Source organism: Zingiber officinale, chromosome 5B (genome assembly GCF_018446385.1).
Source record: "Zingiber officinale cultivar Zhangliang chromosome 5B, Zo_v1.1, whole genome shotgun sequence".
Classification (NCBI taxonomy): domain Eukaryota; kingdom Viridiplantae; phylum Streptophyta; class Magnoliopsida; order Zingiberales; family Zingiberaceae; genus Zingiber; species Zingiber officinale.
This window is the reverse complement of record NC_055995.1, coordinates 72,606,369-72,628,890: the sequence shown is the minus strand read 5'-3', so window position 1 is coordinate 72,628,890 and position 22,522 is coordinate 72,606,369. Positions and strand designations below refer to the sequence as shown.

The following is a 22,522-nucleotide window of genomic DNA, read 5'->3' as shown; positions in this document are numbered from 1 at the left end:
TAACCTATCATAAATCCACATCAACCTAACATCATCATCAACAACCCACCAAATCCACAACCAATCACAAACTCCAACATAATTCATCTTTAAATTCTCACCCAAATTACTCTAACTAGATTTAACTCCATCCACAAATGAATCCCAAATTCATAACCGATCATAAACTCCAACATCCCAGTATTATCTACTATACATCATTATTCAAACATGCATAATCACCCTCATGATTCACCTCTAACAATTTATCCAAACAACCACAAATCATGAAACCTCCAACATAATAGGATACAAATCCTTATCAATCCACATCTTAATTGATCCTTTAATTCTCACTAATCAATCTAAGCAAGAATAACAAAACCCTACCACCCATTAGACCACCTAACCTAGCATATACTAATGAAAATAGTAGAAATACCTCACTGGAGTCACCTACCGTGAGATTTTTAGTAGCAATATAGCAACTCACAACCATGATTCCCTGTCCATGCTACAAGGGCGCATACACACCTATCCTTCCAAAACAATCCAAAACTAGATTTTGTACAGCAAAGAATAGCTAAAGCATTAATAAACATATCAAACCTTACCTCAACAAACCCTCCATCTTCACCCGTGGCCTCCACACTTCAAGAATTGGAGAGGGTGGTGATCGACAATAGGGACCTCCACCATACTTTGATCCGATGCTTACCTCCAATCCAAAACAAGAGAAACATCACAGTTGGAACCCTATAAACCCAGATTCTTGAATCCACAATGATCCCCGACACTACATTACCTCAATTTGTCGCCTCCAAGTAATGTAGTGCGATCCTCTTCAGCTAGTGAAGATCCGGAATGCACTCCAGTGAACCGATCGAGAAGAAGATTCAGAGGCGATCGGACGCCTGTGAATGACACGGAGTAACTTCCCCGCAATGCCCTAGTCGCCGAGCCCTTGCCTCGTGTGCCAGCACAGCCAAAGAGGAGATCGCAGCGTCGGAGATGGTCGGAGCCATCAAGATCGAGTGACGCTTTCCCCCTGGTGACGCGACGAAGCCGAGATCGCTGGGGAAGCCGTCGGCGTCGGGTCGTCCGCAGGCGAGAGAGGAAGAGGAGAAACCACTCCACGCATCGAGAGGGAGGAGAGGGAGAGGAAAAGGAATCGCAGTGCCATCGCCCTAAAAGGATCGGCTGAAGCCCCTGGAGAAGACCGTCGCCGACGATCGGCGTTGATGCCCGGCGACCGGCGATGACCCGAGATCGCGAGGGAGAGGAGTCGGGGAAGGAAAGGATCGGGCGAAAGGGGAGTTCGGGAGAAAGAATGGGGAAGGAATTATAAACCTAGGTTATTTAAAACTTAGGTTAGTTTAATTAAAGGCTAAGTTAATTCCTCAATCAACTCCCAACTTATTTTGGGTATCCCAAACATGCTCTCTCTGTACCCCGAATTCATCCCCTCAAACCAGGTCATACGACCCCCGTTTAATTCCCGAAAAATTTCTAAAAATTCCTGAAAAATCCAATAAATTTTTCCGTCCAATAATATTTATTATTTAATTTTCTGATATCTTACAATTAGCATTATTATTTGCTATTTATTTTTCCTAACTTAAACGTATTGCCAAACATTAAAAAGGGAGAGATTGTTGGAGCAATCCCGATGGTCCAGTATGACTATGTGTTTTGATGTTTAGACAAAGGATTTAAATTAGGTTCACTCTTATATTTGATATGTGTATGTGAGTGTGCAAGTTTGTAGGATACACATATGACTCAGCTTGATGGCATTGGGTTCGATGAAGGATGGAGTATCAGAGGGACCGTGGACAAGGCAGCAAAAACAAGGGCCGAGGGAAGTGACTTCGAGACATACACGAAGGATGACATTGAGGATGAGCCGTGTGCTTGAATGTTAGTTAGAGCCCTAGAGCCAATCATTTGATGATTGTTGTATGGACTCATTGTATCATATTTCATATGTATATAAAGGCATTTGTTTATGGTTATTATACTTACTTGTATTGGTGCCAAATAACTAAGTATAATAGCGTCTTTGAGTAGAAGGTTCTCACCTATATCAATTGGTTAGTTAAACCGATAGTGAGATGATATAGGGAACACTACTCTTAATCATTTCTAGTCGAGTATTAACATTCAGGGACAATGTTAATGCAATAAGACTAGCATGTAGGTCAACTCGATGACTTGATCTCACAAGTCATGGATATGGAGATATCAAGTTGACACATGGGTATGCATTGGAGAATGTATACTGAATGACCTGCCATGAGAAAATATCATTGATCGTTATATAAGTGTCATATACTTTATCATGTGGCTATTAGTATGACTATTAGTCCTTGTACCTGAAGTCACCATGGTTCCCTACATAAGGAGTTACATACTTTGGCTTCGTCAAACGTCACCCGTAACTGGGTGGACTATAAAAGCGATTACTGGGTATGTAACAAATTTTATGGAGGGATGTGAGTGATGTAGATGAGATCTATCCCTCCTATATGATGGGAGTGACATCATTATTCTTGATAGAGTGAGACCACTAAGTGCATGGCGATGCCCAAATGAGTTAATATGAGATGTTCAACTCATTTGATTGAGTGAGTCTACTTAGGATTCAAGATTTAGATTGATTAGAGGATGACACGGTCTATGCCTCATATTGATCAATTTAGATGTCAAGGATAGAAGGACACTTGTCACATATTGTGAAGAGTCACAATTAGTAGTCACAAGGTGATGTTGGATCTCAACATTCTTGTAACTTGGGTAGTAATGATGTGTTGCTAGATACCGCTCATTACTTATGCTTCTAAATGGGTTTAGGAGCATTACCAACATTACAAGAACCTATAGGGTCACACACAAAGGGCAATTAGATGGAGATTATGTTCATTTGATGAACCAAGAGGATTAAGTTCATGTGATGAACCAAATTGGATTAAGAGTAATCCAAAGTAAACTAATTGAGTTTGACTCAATTTGGTTCATGTGTTAAATGAGTCTAATTTGGACTTAGACTCATTGAGCCAATTTAATTCAATGAATAGAGATTCATTAAATTAAAAATTGACTTGAACCAATGGTTAGATTTGATCAACCATGGGAGAGAAGTGGTTATGTTTGACTTGACTTGAGAGGAAGATGAAAGGTCAAGTTTGACTTGACCATTGCCACCTCATTTGTGAGTTGGCATTAAGTGGACTAATTATGATGTGCCACATCATCAAAGCTAGCACATGTGTGTGCCAACTCATGAGGGAGATCAAGAGTTGTGACTCTTGATATCCCATGGAGGTTTAAAAGCCTTCTTGAAGTGGCCGACCACTTTAACTCAAGGGTGAGTTTCATTTTGTTTTGGTAACCTCCTTCTTCTTCCTCTCTACCTTTCTTCTCTCCCTCTCCTCCACCATTTCTGATCCTCTAAGGTTTCTAGCACATCTTTAGAGGTTCTCTCCATCGATTTGTTCGTGTGGATACACATAGAGGGTTGCACACTTGACAACCTTGAGATCCGGCGAACCTTGGACGAATGGGATTTGTGAAGGGCTTCGCATCAAAGGTAATCTCTTTTTCTTTATAGATCTAGTGTAGATCTAGGTTAGAGAAACTCGTACACATAGAAAATTTTGTTTTATAACTTCGCACAGATTCGGTGGCATGGGATTCGGGGTTTCCGCAACGCAAAAAGCTGTTTTTGCAGCCCGAAAAATCCAATAGTGGTATCAGAGCCACGTGCGAAGCATGTATGAGTTACTTTTGTATTTTTATGAAAAATATCAGTTCTGTAACTTTCTGTAAATTTATGATTTTTATGTATTTTATAGGTATTTTTCTCGTAGAAGCGAAGCAACAAGTGTTTGAACACTTGTAGGCTTTGACTATCGAGAAATACCTTCCGAATCGGTAAAGTCTCGCCCAAAATGATTTGGGACAGCAGGCTAAGGTGCTATAGGATCGCTTAGGAACACTCGTGATGGTTATATCGCAAGTAGGGGTGCTTCCCCTAACCCCGCAAGGGTCTTTGTTCCGCGATTGCGCCAAAAAATCGCTATTCGGGACCGCCGGGAAGTAGCGACTCATAAAATCGTAAAAATATTAGAAAAATTATAGAAATATATGAAAATCACATAATTTAGAATTATGTATCATTTTGTGATGGTCATGGCCCAAAGAACCCAATTTGATTGGAAATATGTGTTGTAATTCATAATATGGTCTGTGCGCCATTTTGTGTGTTTGTGCATATTGTACTTGATTCGCGACCTATGCGTCATGCCCTTCTATTTATATTCCTGTTATAAAATAGTTTTTAGACTCGAATATAACTCGAATTTCACCTTTTGTAATGTACAAAATTGGAGCGGTGGAAGGTCCACTCGAGACGGAGTTATGAGGAGGGTGCGAGCAACACATGACGGTCAAAGGGAGGAGCTTGAGGAAGCTGTTGACCCTAGGTTGACCATCCGATGTTCTCATTGGCTTGAGAAGATCATAGTAGGGCCATGACTAATCACAAAATTTAATTAATTGCTTGTGTGTGTGCATGTGATGCATGCTAGATTAGTAATTAATTAGTGTCTTAACGATTAGATTCGATCTAAATCGCGTACTTGATACACATCGTCGATTAGATTAGATCTCAATCACGTCAACTTGAAATGCCTACCATGCCGTGATACCCATCACTACCTCAATCACATGTTGTTGTTGAATCTGCCAAAGCAGAGCAACACATATTATCTTGGTAGGGTACGGAGGGACAATCTTGGTCCTGCCTATCAACGAATGGGTGAGTACAACTCAATTATATTGAGTAACTAGTTAACTCAATTGGATCAAGTTTAACTATAAGTATTTTCCAATGGTTGGTAGATAGGTCAAAATCATATTTATATTAACTCTTGGGCGATTTAGCCAAAGCTAACTCAAGTTTTAATATATATGCGGATCTTGATCCTATAAACAAGAGTTGCATAGAGATGTAATTGGTAATTAGTTACCTACCGATCATACTAAGTCTTAGGTGATTTAGCCAAAGCTAACTCAAGGCGTAGTATGATATGGATCTTGTCCCGCACGAATTATAGTTGGTGTGGTTTGACCACATCCATGACTTGATTCTACAAAAGTTCTATAATTCAGTGGGAGCATTATTTAGTTAAAGGCCTAATTAAATGATTACTGGAATATGATTATTTATTTTCTACATTTTCTGTTGTAGATTGTCATGTCGTCAAACATGAACTCCTTCTCCCTGCATTCTGTCCTTGATAAGGACAAGCTCAATGGAACTAACTTCCTGGACTGGTACAGGAACCTGAGAATCGTTCTCACATAGGAACAAAAACTGTATGTCCTGGAGCAGCCCATTCCCGAGGCACCTCCTGCCACTGCCACATGAGCTGACCGAGATGCTTACAAGAAGCATCAAGATGACGCATTAGATGTGTCATGTCTTATGCTCTTGACCATGAACTCTGAGCTTCAGAAGCAACATGAGTTGATGGGCGCTTATGATATGGTTGAACATCTTCGTCAACTATATCAAGGACAAGCGAGGCACGTGAGATTCGTGATCTCTAAGGCACTGTTTCAGTGCAAGATGCAAGATAGGACTCCCGTAGGCCCATATGTACTCAAAATGATTGGGTACATAGAAAACCTACAGCGGTTGGGATTCCCACTTGGCCAAGAGCTGGCCACTGACCTGATCTTGCAATCCTTGCCTGATAGCTATAGTCAATTTGTTCTAAATTATAACATGAACGAAATTAACAAGTCACTGCCCGAGCTGCTTAGCATGTTAAGAACTGCTGAGCTCAACCTTAAGAAGGTTAAGCCCAACTCTATTCTAATGGTTCAGAAACACAAGGGCAAGGGCAAGCCTAAAGGTAAGGGATAGTCCCAAGCCATGGGTAAAGACAAGGCACTGAAACCCAAAGGAGGGGTTGCCAAGGATGCTACCTGCTTCTACTGCGGTCAGATCGAGCACTGGAAGAGAAACTGCAAAGTGTACCTGGAAGATCTTAAGAAGAAGAGAAGTGAGACTTCCACTTCAGGTATATATGTTATAGAAGTCAATCTATCTATTTCTTCATCATGGGTATTAGATACAGGATGCGCTTCTCACATTTGTACTAATGTGCAAGCACTGAGAAATAGTAGGGCATTGATGAAGGGCGAGGTGGACCTACGCGTAGGCAATGGAGCACGGGTTGCTGCTGTTGCTGTAGGAACATATTTGTTGGTTAGTCCTAAGAAAATCGTACCGATTCCACTGTACAAAATTTTTTTGTACAAGTGTCGAACCTTTCCTTAAATAACCTATTGTGTTCTTTAGAAGTTAAATTAGGAATCGCAGACGGAACTTAACATCATTGATTCCAAATTTAACTTATCTGTTCTTAATGGTTTAGATTTGAATCGCAAGCGAAACTTAACACTATTGATTCAAATCTACCTAAGTTATTAATTCCATAAATATTAATTTCCAAATTTGGCTTCCAGGACTGCATGGCGAGGCACATGGCCTTATTGGATATGGGAGCAACCACCACCGCCTAGGTAAAGCCTTTTAAGGAAAGCTAATATTTATTTCCTTAAATAACTCTAGGTTAACCAAAAAGAACAATCAAATCACAAATTTGAAAAAGAATAAAACACAAATTCGAAAAAACTATTTCGAAAACTCTAGAATCATATGCCTCTTGTGTTTGGTATTTCCAAAAATAACAATACAAATGCGGGAAAACAATTACTAGTTATACCTTTCTTTGTAAGCAAAAATAACCTCTTGATCTTCTACCGTATTCCTCTTCTAACTTCGGACGTTGTGTGGACAACGATCTTCCGAGATGAGAACTACCAAGCACCTTCTTCTTTCTCCTAGGTTTCGGCCACCAATATCTCTTCCAAGGATGAAGAGGTTCGGCCACCACCAAGCTCCAAGGGATGCTAGAAATATCGCTTCTTCTCCTTCTTCCTAGCTAGGCACCATCAAGAGCTCTAAGAGGGTTGCCGCAAGAAGAAGAGAAGAGGGAGGGAGAAAGGCCGACCACCAAGGAGGAAAAAGGGAAGGAATAGAGAGTCATTCACCCATGAAGACACCTCTACCCCCTCTTTTATAATCCTTGGTCTTGGCAAATAAGGAAATTTAAATAAAAACTTCCTTAATTCTTTTTCCATGAAAAGGAAAATTTATTTAATTAAAAATAATTTCCTCTTTTCAATTTACAATGGCCGACCACTTTAAAAACAAAACAAGGAGAGTTTTAATTAATTAACACTTCCTAATTTGTCTCTGAAAATTTATAAAAATTTCTCCAATAATTTTTCCCTTCATGGTGGTATGTAAAAAGGAAATTTTATAAATTAAAAATTTTCTTTTAAACATGTGGATAAAAAGAAAGTTATCTCTAAAAATTAAAATCTCTTTTAATCTACAAATAAGGAAAGATATCAAATCTTTTCTTAATCTTTTGTAGAAACTTATAAAAGAGAATATTTAATTTTAAACTCTCTTTTAAATCATGAACATGGTTAAAAAAGAAACGTTTTCTCAAAATTAAAATCTTCCTTTCAATCTACAAATAAGGAAAGATTTCAAATCTTTTCTTAATCTTTTGTAGAAAGCTATAAAAGGAAAGATTTAAATTTTAAACTCTCTTTTAAAACCATGATATCCACATAAGAAATAATTTTAACATAAAACCCTTTTTAATATGATGTGACGCACCAGCCACTGGGCCAACCTTAAGGCCAGTCACCTTAGGCTCATTTAGGCACTTGGCTAGAGGCGAAGGCCGGCTTTAATTTCATTGGTCAGAAGAAGGTGAGGTGGGTATAAATCTCATATACAAGAGGCTACAATGGGAACAGAGGAGGAATTGGTTTGGTCTCGATAAAATTAAGCATCCCGTATCCTAAAACACATAACTTATTCATCAAATTAATAATTCATTCCAATCAATAATTCTAAAGAACTATTATCAACCATCCAATCCCAAATTACATTTTGGGCTCCTTCTATATTGGTTAGTCCTGTTTAAGATAATGAATGTCCACTAATTAAATGAACGACAACTCACTTAATTAATATCTTAGTCCAAGAGTAGTATCACTCAACCTTATCGTCATGTCGACTAAGTCCACCCGTGCAGGTTTAACAATATGATTCCTCTGGGGTCATTCTCAACCGATTACTAGGACGATGATCTTCATATTCAACAACACACTATAAGTGATATCATTTCCCAACTTATCAGGCTTATTGATTTATCGAACTAAATCTCATCCATTGATAAATTAAAGAAATAAATATCAAATATATGTGCTTGCTATTATATTAGGATTAAGAGCACACACTTCCATAATAACTAAGGTCTAGTTCTTTTATCAAGTCAGTATAAAAAGAACTTACCTAAAATGGTCCTACTCAATACACTTAGAGTGTACTAGTGTAATTTATTAGTCAAGATAAACTAATACCTAATTACACTACGACTATTCCAATGGTTTGTTCCTTTCTATCTTAGTCGTAAGCAACTGTTTATAATTTATAAAGAACTGATAACATGATCTTCTGTGTGTGACACCACACACCATGTTATCTACAATATAAATTAATTGAACAACTACATTTATCATAAATGTAGATATTTGACCAATGTGATTCTTATTTCTAGATAAATGTTTATACCAAAATCTAGGCTTTTAGTATACACTCTAACAATATTTTCTGTCTCTGCCCTCTGGGCTTGTACTAGAATTGGAGGATTGTTGTTATGTGTCTGCTCTGACTAAGAACATTATATCAGTTTCTTGTTTAGACAAGAAAGGCTTTTCATTTATAATAAAGAACAAATGTTGTTCAGTTTATTTAAATGATATGTTCTATTGTAGTGCACCTCTGATGAACGGACTCTATATTCTAGACCTTGAGAACCCTATCTATAACATAAGTACCAAGAGGTTCAAGTCTAATGACATGAACCAAACCTATATCTGGCACTGTCGCTTAGGTCATATAAATGACAAACGCTTATCCAAGCTCCATAAAGATGGTTTGTTGGACTCATTTGATTTTGAATCATATGAGACATGTGAGTCATGCCTGCTAGGCAAGATGACCAAGACTCCCTTTAGTGGACACAGCAAGAGATCGACTGACTTGTTAGGACTTATACATAGTGATGTATGTGGCCCTTTCAATGTCGCTGCCAGGGGTGGTTATAGGTACTTCATTATATTTACTGATGATTTCAATAGATATGGTTATGTGTATATGATGACACATAAGTCTGAATCTTTTAAAAATTTCAAAGAATTCAAGAATGAAGTACAAAACCAGCTTGGCAAGAGTATTAAGATACTTCGATCAGATTGAGGTGGTGAATACCTTAGCCATGAGTTTTGTGACTATTTAGCTGAGTGTGGGATTCTATCTCAACTCACTCCTCCTGGAACACCACAGTGGAATGGTGTATCCGAAAGGAGGAATCGTACCTTATTAGATATGGTACCGTCTATGATGAGTCATACAGATCTTCCCATGTATCTTTGGGGCTATGCTCTAGACATAGCAGCCTTCATTCTCAACCGAGTTCCATCTAAGGCTGTAATAAAGACACCATATAGGATATGGATTGGGAGAGATGCCCAGGTATCTTTTATGAGGATTTGGGGTTGTGAGTCTTACGTTCGCCGTCAAGTCTCGGACAAATTGGGACCCAAATATGATAAGTGCTATTTTATTGGATATCCCAAGGAAACGAAGGGATATTACCTCTACATTCCCAGTCAACACAAGATAGTTGTGGCTAAGACTGGGGTATTTCTAGAAAGGGATTTTGTTTCTAGAAAGACTAGTGGGAGTACGTTCGATCTTGAAGAAGTTCAAGATGTGGACCATAGCACTGAAGCCTCGATGGAAGTTGAACTGGAACCACAAAGTGTTGTGGATAATGTTGTTCCACAAGGAATTGAGGAACCACAACCAGTTCGAGTAGACCTACCTCTTCGCAGATCTGATAGGGTACGTCGTCAGCCTGAGAGATACTCATTTCTCTTGTCTGACCATGATGATGTTGTGCTCATTGAGGATGAGCCTACCTCCTATGAGGAAGTTGTGATGAGACCAGATTCCGAGAAATGGCTAGAGGCCATGAGATCCGAGATGGAATCCATGTACACTAACCAAGTATGGACTTTGGTTGATCCACCTGAAGGGGTCAAACTCATTAGGTGTAAGTGGGTCTTTAAGAGAAAGACTGACATGGATGGACTTATTTATAAGGGTCGTTTGGTAGCTAAAGGTTTCAAGCAAATTCATGGTATTGACTATGATGAAACATTTTCTCCAGTAGTGATGTTTAAGTCCATTCGGATCATGCTTGCTATTACAGCGTACCATGATTATGAGATCTGGCAGATGGATGTCAAAATCACGTTTCTGAATGGAAACCTGCTTGAGGATGTGTACATGACACAATCTGAGGGTTTTGTAGATCCACAGCATACTGAAAGAGTATACAAGCTGCATAGGTCTATTTATGGACCAAAGCAAGCTTCTCGGAGCTAGAATCTTCGATTCGATGATGCGATCAAATAGTTTGGTTTCATCAAGAATGAAGATGAATCTTGTGTCTACAAGAAGGTTGTAGGGAACACAGTTGTCTTCCTTATATTGTATATGGATGACATACTACTCATTGGGAAAGACATCCCTTTGCTGCAGTCTGTCAAGACTTGGCTAGGGACTTGTTTCTCAATGAAGGACTTAGGTGAAACATCCCGCATTCTAGGCATACAGATCTATAGAGATAGATCTACGAGATTGCTTGGCCTAAGTCAGAGTACATACATTGACAAGGTATTACTTCGAGGGATTTCTGCCGATGTCACATGGCGCGAGTCTTTCGAAGACTCAAAGTCCTTTTAGGAGAGAGATCGCATGGATCGATCCCTTATGCTTCACCATAGGATCTATCATGTACACCATGCTATGTACTCGATGTCTCATATGCTTTGAGCATGACGAATAGATATCAGTCGATCCGGTGAAAATCACAGAATATTCTTAAGTATTTGAGAAGGACTAAAGAATATTTTTTGATATATGGAGGCGATGACGAGCTAGCTGTAAAGGGTTACAGTGATGCTAGCTTCCAAACTGATCAGGATGATTATCGATCACAGTCTGGGTTCATGTTTTACATAAATGGTGGTGCTGTGAGCTGGAAGAGTTCAAAGCAGGACACAGTTGCTGATTCTACAACAGATGCCGAGTATATTGCTGCATCAAAAGCAGCAAAGGAGACAGTTTGGATCCGCAAGTTCATTACTGAGCTTGGGGTGGTTCCTAGCATTGCTGATCCCATAGAGATCTATTGTGACAACAATGGAGCAATAGTACAGGCTAAGGAACCTCGCTCACACCAACGGACCAAACACATACTACGGTGCTTCCATCTCATTCGAGAGATCATCAATAGAGGAGATGTGAAGATTTGCAGAGTACCCACAGAGGCTAACATCGCAGATCCCTTGACCAAGGCTTTGGCACAGAGAAGACATGATAGTCACACTAGGTCATTAGGCCTTAGAGCCTACACTGATTGACACTAGTGCTACTGGGAGATTTTTAGTTAGAGCCCTTGAGTCAATCATTTGATGATTGTTGTATGGACTCATTGTATCATATTTCTTATGTATATAAAGACATTTTTTTTATAGTTATTATACTTACTTGTATTGGTGCCAAATAACTAAGTATAATAGCGTCCTTGAGTAGAAGGTTCTTACCTATATCAATCGATTGGTTGAACCGATAGTGAGATGATATAGGGAACACTACTCTTAATCATTCCTAGTCAAGTATTAACATTCAGGGACAATGTTAATGCGATGAGACTAGCATGTAGGTCAACTCGATGACTTGATCTCAGAAGTCATGGATATGGAGATATCAAGTTGACACATGGGTATGCATTGGAGAATGTATACTGAATGACCTGCCATGAGAAAGTATCATGGATCGTTATATGAGTGTCATGTACTTTCTCATGTGGCTATTAGTATAATTATTAGTCCTTGGACCTGAAGTCACCATGGTTCCCTACATAAGGAGTTACATACTTTGGCTTCGTCAAACGTCACCCGTAACTGGGTGGACTATAAACGCGATTACTGGGTATGTAACAAATTATACGGACGGATGTGAGTGATGTAGATGGGATCTATCCCTCCTATATGACGGGAGTGACATCATTATTCTTGATAGGGTGAGACCACTAAGTGCATGGTCATGCCCAAATGAGTCAATATGAGATGTTGAACTTATTTCATTGAGTGAGTCTACTTGGGATTCAAGATTTAGATTGATTAGAGGATGACACGGTCTATGCCTCATATTGATCAATTTAGATGTCAAGGATAGAAGGACATTTGTCACATATTGTGAAGAGTCACAATTAGTAGTCACAAGGTGATGTTGGATCTCAACATTCTTGTAACTTGGGTAGTAATGATGTGTTGCTAGATACCGCTCATTACTTATGCTTCTAAATGGGTTTAGGAGCATTGCTAATGTTACAAGAACCTATAGGGTCACACACAAAGGGCAATTAGATGGAGATTAGGTTCATTTGATGAACCAAAAGGATTAGGTTCATGTGATGAACCAAATTGGATTAAGAGTAATCCAAAGTAAACTAATTGAGTTGGACTCAATTTGGTTTATGTGTTAAATGAGTCTAATTTGGACTTAGATTCATTGAGCCAATTTAATTCAATGAATAGAGATTCATTAAATTAAAATTGACTTGAACCAATGGTTAGATTTGATCAACCATGGGAGAGAAGTGGTCAAGTTTGACTTGACTTGAGAGGAAGATGAAAGGTCAAGTTTGACTTGACCATTGCCACCTCATTTGTGAATTGACATTAAGTGGACTAATGATGATGTGCCACATCATCAAGGCTAGTACATGTGTGTGCCACCTCATGAGGGAGATCAAGAGTTGTGACTCTTGATATCCCATGGAGGTTTAAAAGCCTTCTTGAAGTGGCCGACCACTTTAACTCATGGGTGAGTTTCATTTTGTCTTAGTAACCTCCTTCTTCTTCCTCTCTACCTTTCTTTTGTCCCTCTCCTCCACCATTGCTGATCCTCTAAGGTTGCTAGCACATCTTTAGAGGTTCTCTCCATCGATTTGTTCGTATGGATACACATAGAGGGTTGTACACTTGACAACCTTGAGATCCGGCGAACCTTGGACGAGCGGGATTTGCGAAGGGCTTCGCATCAAGGGTAATCTTTTTTTCTTTGTAGATCTAGTGTAGATCTAGGTTAGAGAAACTCGTACACGTAGAAAATTTTGTTTTATAACTTCGCACGGATCCGGTGGCATGGGATTCGGGGTTTTCGCAACACAAAAAATGGTTTTTACGGCCCGAAAAATCCAACATTTAATGCATCTGAGGGACTAGAGCCAAAGGAAGTAGGCTTGAAGGTAAGAGGTCAAAACTACGAAGAAGAGTCAAGTGAGTCGTGAGGGTCTAAGTGCATGAGGAATATACTCGGGAAGGAAAACCCTAAGTTAGGGTTGTATCAGTTGGCTAGTACTGGGACTAGTCGACTAAGGGTGAGCACAGAGAGTTTCTATGCCCGAACGGAAGGGACCAGTCGATTGGTGAAAGGACCAGTCGACTGGTAAAGAGTCATTGAGAGAGCCATTGGCTAGGCACCAGTCGGCTGGTGCAAGGACCAATTGACTGGTAACGGTAAATAATCTTGCTGTTTCTTCCCAATCTCTATAAGATGGAGCTTGGGATGCCTGACTAAGGTGACGAAATTAGACTTGGTTAAAGCCTAATTAGTAGTCAACTAGTTCTCAAGTGCTTGTGTAATTCAAGAGGTTTTGGTGTGTGTTGTAGCGAGGTTTCTCCACCCACAAGGAGACTTGAGATAACCAGAGTTTGCCGGGGGCTAATCCACCGAAGGATTGAGGGATTGTCCACCTTACAGATAGTCGTTGAATAGGAGCCCTAATCTCCGAACCACATTAAAGGAAACATGTTAGCGGTTTACTTTCTCTTATTGTCTTTAGCTTTCTTGTTTCTATTAGTTTGTATTTCTATTGTGCAAACTAACATTGTAGGAGAAGTTATCGAATTGGGAGCAACATCTATTCAACCCCCCTTCTAACCGACCACAAGATCCCTAATAGGAGGTATAAAGTAAAGTATCACTCTCTCCATCTTTGTCTTCTTGAAAGTTCTTTTAGGTGGTCAAAGACGGTTCAGATTAAGCTTCCAATTTTTAGCCCAAGTGAAATATACACACATAAAGAAAGAGCACACCTCCCATACAAGAGAAAGATAAGAACGAATGATAATATATTAGTTTTAATAGAGCATGTATCCAAAGATGAATCACATCCAATAAAATTAATGATAGGTACCTCTATGAAGTTTTCTAAAAGATCACTAGTAATACTTACTTTACATTTTAGAGAGGTACATGAAAGTTCTAAACATGTAGATGTATCTTCTTTTGAATTTTGTAGTTGTGAAGATCGGTCGGATAATGGAAGGAGTGGAAAGGATGGAGTTAGTGGGACTCGAAATACTTGGATAATGGAAGTAGTGGAAGGGATGGAGTTAGTGGGATAATAGAAGGTGGAAGTAGTGGGGTTAGTGGGAGATCAAATCTTCACCCCCACCACTATAAATAACCTCACACCTATTGGAGGGAAGGTTTGACCATAAGAGAAGATAGAACCTCGACAAATTCTTTTTGGGCAAGAAAGAAGAGATCACCATTGTAGCAACTTCTAAGGAACGAGTAAGTGGACTTATTACGCTAATTTTGGATTTTTCAAAAGAAATAGTTTTTATTCTCTAAAAATTTATTTGTTTCACCTTTGAACACTTCTAATTACTGATTACTATTATTTCTATAATTTTGGGCATTAGACTGATCATAAATAGTAGGAATACGTATTCTAAACATGTCTGACTTCTGACTTCTGTAATATTTCTAATGTCTGACCTCTCCTCTAAGAGGGATAACTCTAGAGGGCTGATATAAGTTAATCCATGAGGAACGTGATCTAATTTAAGTGTCCATGTGAAAATCTGTGTATAGATTTTTTTCATTATTTTTACTACTGCTTCGCAAGAATTTCAACATTTGTGTTTTATCCCCCGCCTAATGAGTGATTTCCAAATCACTCACCTCCTTATAGACCATTTCAGTTAGAGACAAAGGTGGTATCGAGAATGAGATCAAGGATAGAGAGTAAGTCGAGTTTTGGGAATTGTAAACCAACTCCAATCATGGAGAGGAGGACTAGAATTCAATTGCAACTATGAGTTTCTTAATTTAATTAGGGGAATGTAATTTAATTTGTTAAACAATAAAAATGATGTAATTTTTATATTGGGATGCAAATACTGACTTTATATGATAATTACTATACTACCGAGGTTGGTTGTACTCAAACTTTGGATTGAAAGCAAAGCCATTGTCAGTCCCTGGTCCTAGGGCGTGACATTTAAGTGGTATCAGAGCCAAATTCTTTTTTCCTAATCATTTAGAGCCTCTATTGAGAAGAAAAGAATCCACAACTTAGAATGACCCAATCTAATTTTGTAATTCGACCCCAGTTGGATTGGTCAATTGAAACACACTAAGGTAGAATTTTGGATTTTTATTTTTACGTGTACATTTTGGAGTTTTGCGTGCATGATTTACATTTCTATTTTTCTACATGCATGTTAACTAGATTTTATCCATTCTATTTTGTTTATTTTTAATTATTTATTTATTTTATTTGTTTATTTCTTTTTCATTCTCACTAGTTTGAATTTTATCGATTTCTGTTCATGCACATTAATTAGATTTTGTCCATTTCGTGTCCTTCCTTATCTAGCGGTACGTTAACGAGTTTAAAGTCCAACCATTATCCAGTGTGTTGGGATGTAAATGGGATATATTAAACATAGACCATTATTAAACCCACCCTAAGGCGAGACATTACCTTGACATATTGGATGTAGGATAATGGCCAATGTAGCCAATATAACTAGATAGTTAGAGAGAGAGGTCGAGGAACTAAAAATGTCCTTGGCATATGAACAACTGGAGAAGATTGAATTGCAAGGATTAGTATACCACCTCCGAGCGGATGTAACACAACTTGCCTTTTATCACCGCGTTGTGGAGAAACAACTCAAAGATACACTAGAAAAATTACAAGAGGCCCAAGACATAATTGGAGGACTCACCGCTCAAAAAAATTCACTATTGGAGTAAAAAAAATCCTACAACAATAGATGGATCATATATAGTAGGAATACGACAGGTACAATTAAATGGAGAACCAGGTGCTAGAATTGCAAGGTGAAATAGAACTCCTCGATGATCAAAATGCGGTCTTACTTGAAGCTATTGAGTAGCAACAAGGAGAAGACAATAATGGAGAAGAGAAAGAGGACCCCGAAGAGGACCCTATGGAAGATGAGGAGTTAGGAGACGGGGGAATAATAGACTAGGCAATAGACAATTGGGAGTTAGAATAGGGTGTTTCATTATGTTATGTGTTTATTTGTTAAAATCAGTTAAAATGATTTTCTCTACTCTGTCCTAGTATTAAGTTACACATCCCAACAACTATTCTTAAAATATCATGATCTTGTAGGAAATGACACCATGAGCAAATTGCAACCTATGTTACGTCTTTCCAAGAGAAAATAACAATGAAGCATGTGGTAGTGAACGCCCACCACCAATATCACCAAATGACAACGAAATAGGTGGTAGTGAACAACCACCACCCAGAGCACAAGGCTTAAGTCACGAGGACCTAGTGGCTATAGCAACAATAGTGGCGACCACACTTCAAGAGTTGGTAAACCCAAACCCTAACCAACCACCTCCACTAGTCCCTCAGTCCAATGGGACTAAACACCATTATGAGTCCCTTCAGAGGGCAAGAGTTTTGAGCTTCGATGGGAACTCAGACTTGGAGGTGGGTCAAAACTGGTTGAAGGAAATAGAGAATCATCTCCGATTGCTAGAGGTTCCCCAAGAAATTAAACTAAAGGTGGTAACCCCATTCCTGGTGGATAAAGATGCAAAGTGATGGGAGAGCGTTGTACCTCCCATGTCGAAAAGGGGACCAATCACATGGCAGAAGTTTCAGGAAACCTTTTTGAGGTAATATTTCCCAACGACCATGCGACTTTAGAAGTTGACTAAATTCGATAATCTCACTCAAGCTCCAGATATATTAGTAGTAGAATATTCATCTAAGTTCCAGGCACTAGGAACCTATTCCCCAACAATCATGGCAGATGAGATATTAAAACTTTATCATTTCAAGAATGGCCCGAATAGCAAAATTTACTCAACTCTTATGGTCTTCAAGCCAAGGGATTTTGAAGATATAATGGGGGTAGTAATCTGAGCTGAAATGGATATAAAGTGGTGAGAAAAGGAAACCAAATTAAAAAGATCCCACATGAGTCAGGGCTCCTCCAGCAATGGTCAAATGTTTAAAAGGTCAAATCTTTCAACCCACCAACCCAAGGGACCTGCACCCCCTTGGACCAACCAGGAGACCAAGTGATGCCCCACTTATGGAATTGCACATAGCTCAGGAGTGTCGCAAGAAGGAAGGAACATGCTTCTAATGCAGACAAGGGGGACATTGTATCACTCAATGCCCTTATCTGGAGTGAAAGGGTGGAGTTTCAAGCCATGATATAGGTATAAGGGCTTAGGAAGATAACAAAGTAGCTACAAATGCCCGTGTCTATGTCAAAACCTAGGAAGAAGCAAAGGTAGCTAATGACATCGTGGCAGGTACCATTATAATCAACAATCTACCTGCTTATGCATTATTTGATTGCGGTGCCACACACTCATTTATCTCTAAGAGATTTATGAAAAATATAGGGACTAAACCAGAAAACTTAGATGAACCTTATAAGGTAGCGACACTAGCAAATAAAACCCTAGAAACATGCACGCTATATAGGAGTTGTAGTGCCCAAATAACAAATCAAGAGTTTAAGGTCAATCCGATCTAACTCAACATGGTGGAATTCGATGTGATCTTTGGGATGGATTGGCTAGCAAAAAAATCCACGTATTGATGTACTATCATGCAAAGACCATCATGTTCCAAACCCCAGATCAAGAAGAGATCATGTTCTATGGTAAAGTTAAGGAGAGGAAATCTCTCTTATCCGCCTCTTAAACTTGGAAAGCTATAAAATATGGGGAAGAAGTATACCTTGAAATGATAAGCAAGGTCAAGGAAGACTCCAAGTTAAGACTATAAAAATATAACAATAGTAATGGAATTTTCAGATGGTTTTCCAGACGAACTTCTAAGGGCACCACCGGATCGAGAAATTAAATTCGAGGTCAATTTAGTGTCGAACGCCACACCTATTTCAAAGGCTCCATACCAAATGACCCTAGTAGAACTCAAGGAACTCAGGTAATAACTCCAATAACTACTAGATAAGAAGCATGTAAGGCCAAGTACATCACCATGGGGAGCACCAGCGTTATTCGTAAAGAAAAAGGACGACAACATATGATTGTGCGTCGATTATAGAGAGTTAAATAAGATCACCATTAAGAACAAATACCCTTTACCCAGAATTGATGATCTATTTGACCAACTCAAAGGAGCTAAAGTGTATTCAAAGCTCAACTTGAGGTTGGGATATCATCAGTTAAACATTAAAGGAGAATATATTCTGAAAACTGCTTTTCGAACGAGATTTGGGTATTACGAATTCATGGTAATGCCATTTGGATTAAAAAACACTCCTACAACATTTATGGACCTTATGAATCATGTCTTTAAACCATTCCTAGATAAGTTTGTGGTAGTATTCATCGACGATATTCTCATCTACTTATTAAGTAAAGAAGACCATATAGAACACCTCCGACTTACACTCGAAACTCTTCGTGAGAAATAATTATACGCCAAGTTTAAGAAATGTGGATTCTAGCTAAAGAGTGTAACCTTCTTGGGTCATATCCTATTGATGGAGGGAGTATTAGTGGACCTAAAGAAGGTGAAGGCAATACTAGAATGGCCATGGCTGACAAGGGTTACAGAAGTTCGAAGCTTCTTAGGATTAGCTAGCTATTACAGGAAATTCATTGAAGGATTTTCCTCAATAGCCATACCTCTGACCAAACTCACCTAGAAAAATTCTAAGTTCAATTGGGATGAGAGATGTTAGAGGAGCTTTGAGACCTTAAAAGGAAAACTAGAGTTGACACCAATATTAGTTCTACCCACCGAAGGCAATGGTTTTACCATCTATAGTGATGTTTCAAAAGGAGGCTTGGGGTGCGTGCTTATATAATAGGACAGAGTGATTGCGTATTGATCAATATAGCTAAATCCATACAAGCAAAATTACCCTACCCATGGCCTTGAGCTGTCAGCAGTAGTCTTCACTTTAAAAATTTGCGACGCTACTTATATGGGGTTAAATGTGAGATCTTTACCGACCACCAGAACCTCAAATACTTATTTACTCAAAAGGAACTAAACATGAGGTAGAGATGGTGGATTGAGCTCCTCAAGGATTACGATTTCGCTATGAGTTACCATCCAAGAAAAGCCAACAAAGTGGCGGATGTTTTGAGCTAAAAAACTTAGAAAAGATTATTCTTGCTTTAGTGTCAGCCAAACCATGCATACACGAAAGAATCAAAATGAGTTAGAACCAAGACCCTAATTTGATTAAACTCAAAACCCAAGCACAGGATGGAAAAGCTTCAAAATTTTAGGTAGATGGTAATAACACGGTTTGGATGAGGGAACAACTATGTGTACCAGATGTTGACAACCTCTGAAAGGAAGTACTATTTGAGGCACACAAATCTAAATTCTCAATTCACCCTAGAAGCACAAAAATATATAGACTTGAAGAAAATCTCCTGGTGGAGTGGAATGAAGTGAGACATAGCAGACTTTGTAGCTAAGTGTTTGATGTGTCAACAAGTGAAGGCCGAACACCAACAATCTAGAGGACTCTTGCAACCAGTAGAAATTCTAAAATTAAAATGGGAACACATTTCAATGGATTTTATGGTAGAGTTACCAAGATTGTGCTAGTGTCATTGTGGTAATAAGACAATGGTTATAACCCATTGCCAATGAATTTATAACCCTTGTGTATTCCCCCCTTAAAACTCGCTGTAAAAAATTGTGACACTTGTGCAAAAATAATATGTAATCACAAAAAAAAAAACTTGAATGAAAAAGTTAACTCTAAGGTATGTAACATATTAGTGCTTGAAAATATCCTTCAAACGAAACCCTACCCGGTTCATGGAAACATTTTATAAAAGGCTTTGTTCGTAAGCCCTAATCACTAAAGACCCTCGAAGGCATAGAGAAGGAGATGGCAGTCATCTTTGAGAAGCTTTTCAAGTTCTCCGATCCAAACCTCAAGCTCATTGTCGAGCGGTACCTTCCGTCGAAGCTCTCGTCGACGAAGATCCTGGTCGCTACTACCTCCACCTCCACAAGAACCACTTCTTCTATGCCTCTGAGTCGCTCGTCCGCAGTGCAGTCAGCATCTCCCACGAGCACCTCGTCTCCCTCCTCTACTATGTCTCTACATTGATGATGTTTTACCTTTAGACTACCAACTAAATCTTTGGGCAACGGCTCACAAGACTGGAACAAGTAAACAACTCATTGCGTCTCCCCATGTCTCTGCACCTCTCACCACATTTATGGCTCCTAAAGCAATGATCTCCTTTCTGGTTCCCTTCTCATCTCCCACAGATTTTTATCAACTTCCCTCTCTTCCATTACTTTCGCCACTATTGAGGTTCTCACATTTCTAGCTCGTGGCTTGTTGTCACCTCCCACTGTGATATGTTTTGTTTTGTTTGTTATAGTGGGGATTTGAAAGGTTATGGTTGAACAAATATCCATTTTGTTGGGTTTAGTTTCTATAAATCTAAATCTTGAGTGATCTTCACTTTTTTTTCTTTGTCAATGGCATCATTACTGAGAGTGTAGAGCTAGAGGCTTGTTGTCTACAACCTAGGTCACATTATTTCACCTTATTTTTCCTGTGGAGAAGAGATTTATAGGAAAAAATGACATCTTTGGCTTTTAGGTGGGTTCTAGTTAGATTTAGTGTCATGAAATCTCAATCTTACAACGTCTCGACTTTGTAGGTGTTCCTTGAGTAGGAGTGAAAGATGAGGAAGCATGGATGATAGCTTCCTTAGCATCCTCTCTAGGTCTCTATATAATTTCTTTTATTTTTTCTCTTATTATTTATTTCCTTATGGTTTAGTTACGATTCATCTCCCTTCATTTTTTTGCTGGACTATGTGTAGGTGGTAGCGATAGCTATTTTTCTTGCTCTTGAGTTTGCTTTCTATGTGTTCTTTATTCCTTTCATTGGGATGAAGCTAGTTGTTTTAGTATGTGGTAATGGGGCTTTACACTCCTCTAGTATGTTTTTCTTCTTATGATCTGTTCATTTCTTTGTCTTCTCACCTCATGATAAATCTCTCAAATCTCACTTCTCTTTCTATTTTTTTAGTCCTATTGTTTCAATCAATTGCATTATTAAAATTAGTTATGAGTAATGTTGATCCTCATTTTCTATTATAACAAATTTTAACAAAAAACATTTCCAGTTTATTCATAAACATTAAGTTACAAGCTACATTTTTAATCATAACTGTTACGAGATTCCCTCCATATTCTAAAATGATTAATTTGACAACAGTAAAGACAATATTAATAGAAGGATGATGTTTGTTATTGTTGGAACCCCAAGATTATTTTGATGTGATCAAACAAGTTAAGTTAAGTTCTGTTGATTTTTGATCCCTGTGTCTAAGTGTGCAGAAGTTTAGGAGCACAGGAAGTTGAGCGGAAGACGTGGCTAGCGAGAAGGATAGCACGGGAGAGAGCCAACGGGCTCAGTGTGTTTGAGGGACGAGGTGCCATAGAAGAGTACACTGATGGATGAGAAGAACATACACGACGTTCAAGGGATGAGAAGCCGAAGTGGAAACCTGCTCGAGGAGAAGACCGAAATTGGGTTCGGGTGAGCCTTATTTCGGTTGGTCGAAATCACCCAAGCGAGTGGAGCTGGAGCGGAAGACTCGGATCGAGGCGAGCAACACTGGAGCAGGGGGCCCAAACCCAAAAAGTCAACTATGTTGACTTTAAGGGTCTAGGCGCAGACCCATTCCGGGCCCAGACCAGTCCGGGCGCTCGGAGCGATTCCTGGCGCCCGAAACATGATTCTATCTAGATTGCATTTGACCGTGATCCATTACGGAGGGGATAAAGTTTTATCCCCTTCCGGGTGCCTGGAACCCCTCCAGGCGCCCCGACCAAGGTTATAAATATAGCCTTGGTCCAAGAAGCTAATAACAACAAGCAATTTCACTCACAACACTTGTGCGCTTCCCTTTGTTAGTTTAGCTTCA

General features: G+C 39.1%; 1 protein-coding gene across 1 annotated transcript; it reads right to left on the bottom strand.

Annotated features, from left to right (window-relative positions):
- Positions 1–449: 449 nt before the first annotated feature.
- Positions 450–20,757, bottom strand: LOC121986722. The gene is made up of 5 exons (XM_042540667.1): positions 20,732–20,757; positions 20,436–20,673; positions 785–1,329; positions 594–692; positions 450–513 (listed from the first exon to the last, which is right to left on the bottom strand). Exons 1-5 carry the CDS (start codon positions 20,755–20,757, stop codon positions 450–452), a joined length of 972 nt encoding a protein of 323 aa, XP_042396601.1.
- Between the last annotated feature and the right edge of the window lie 1,765 nt (positions 20,758–22,522).

Excerpts from the sequence above, each read along its gene's own strand:
- LOC121986722 (XM_042540667.1), bottom strand. The coding sequence starts at position 20,757 with ATGAGTTGTTTACTTGTTCCAGTCTT. Across the intron at positions 20,674-20,731 it reads TGTTTACTTGTTCCAGTCTT|AGACATAGTAGAGGAGGGAG; the intron begins GTGAGCCGTTGC and ends TCATCAATGTAG. Across the intron at positions 514-593 it reads AAGATGGAGGGTTTGTTGAG|GTGTGTATGCGCCCTTGTAG; the intron begins GTAAGGTTTGAT and ends TTGGAAGGATAG.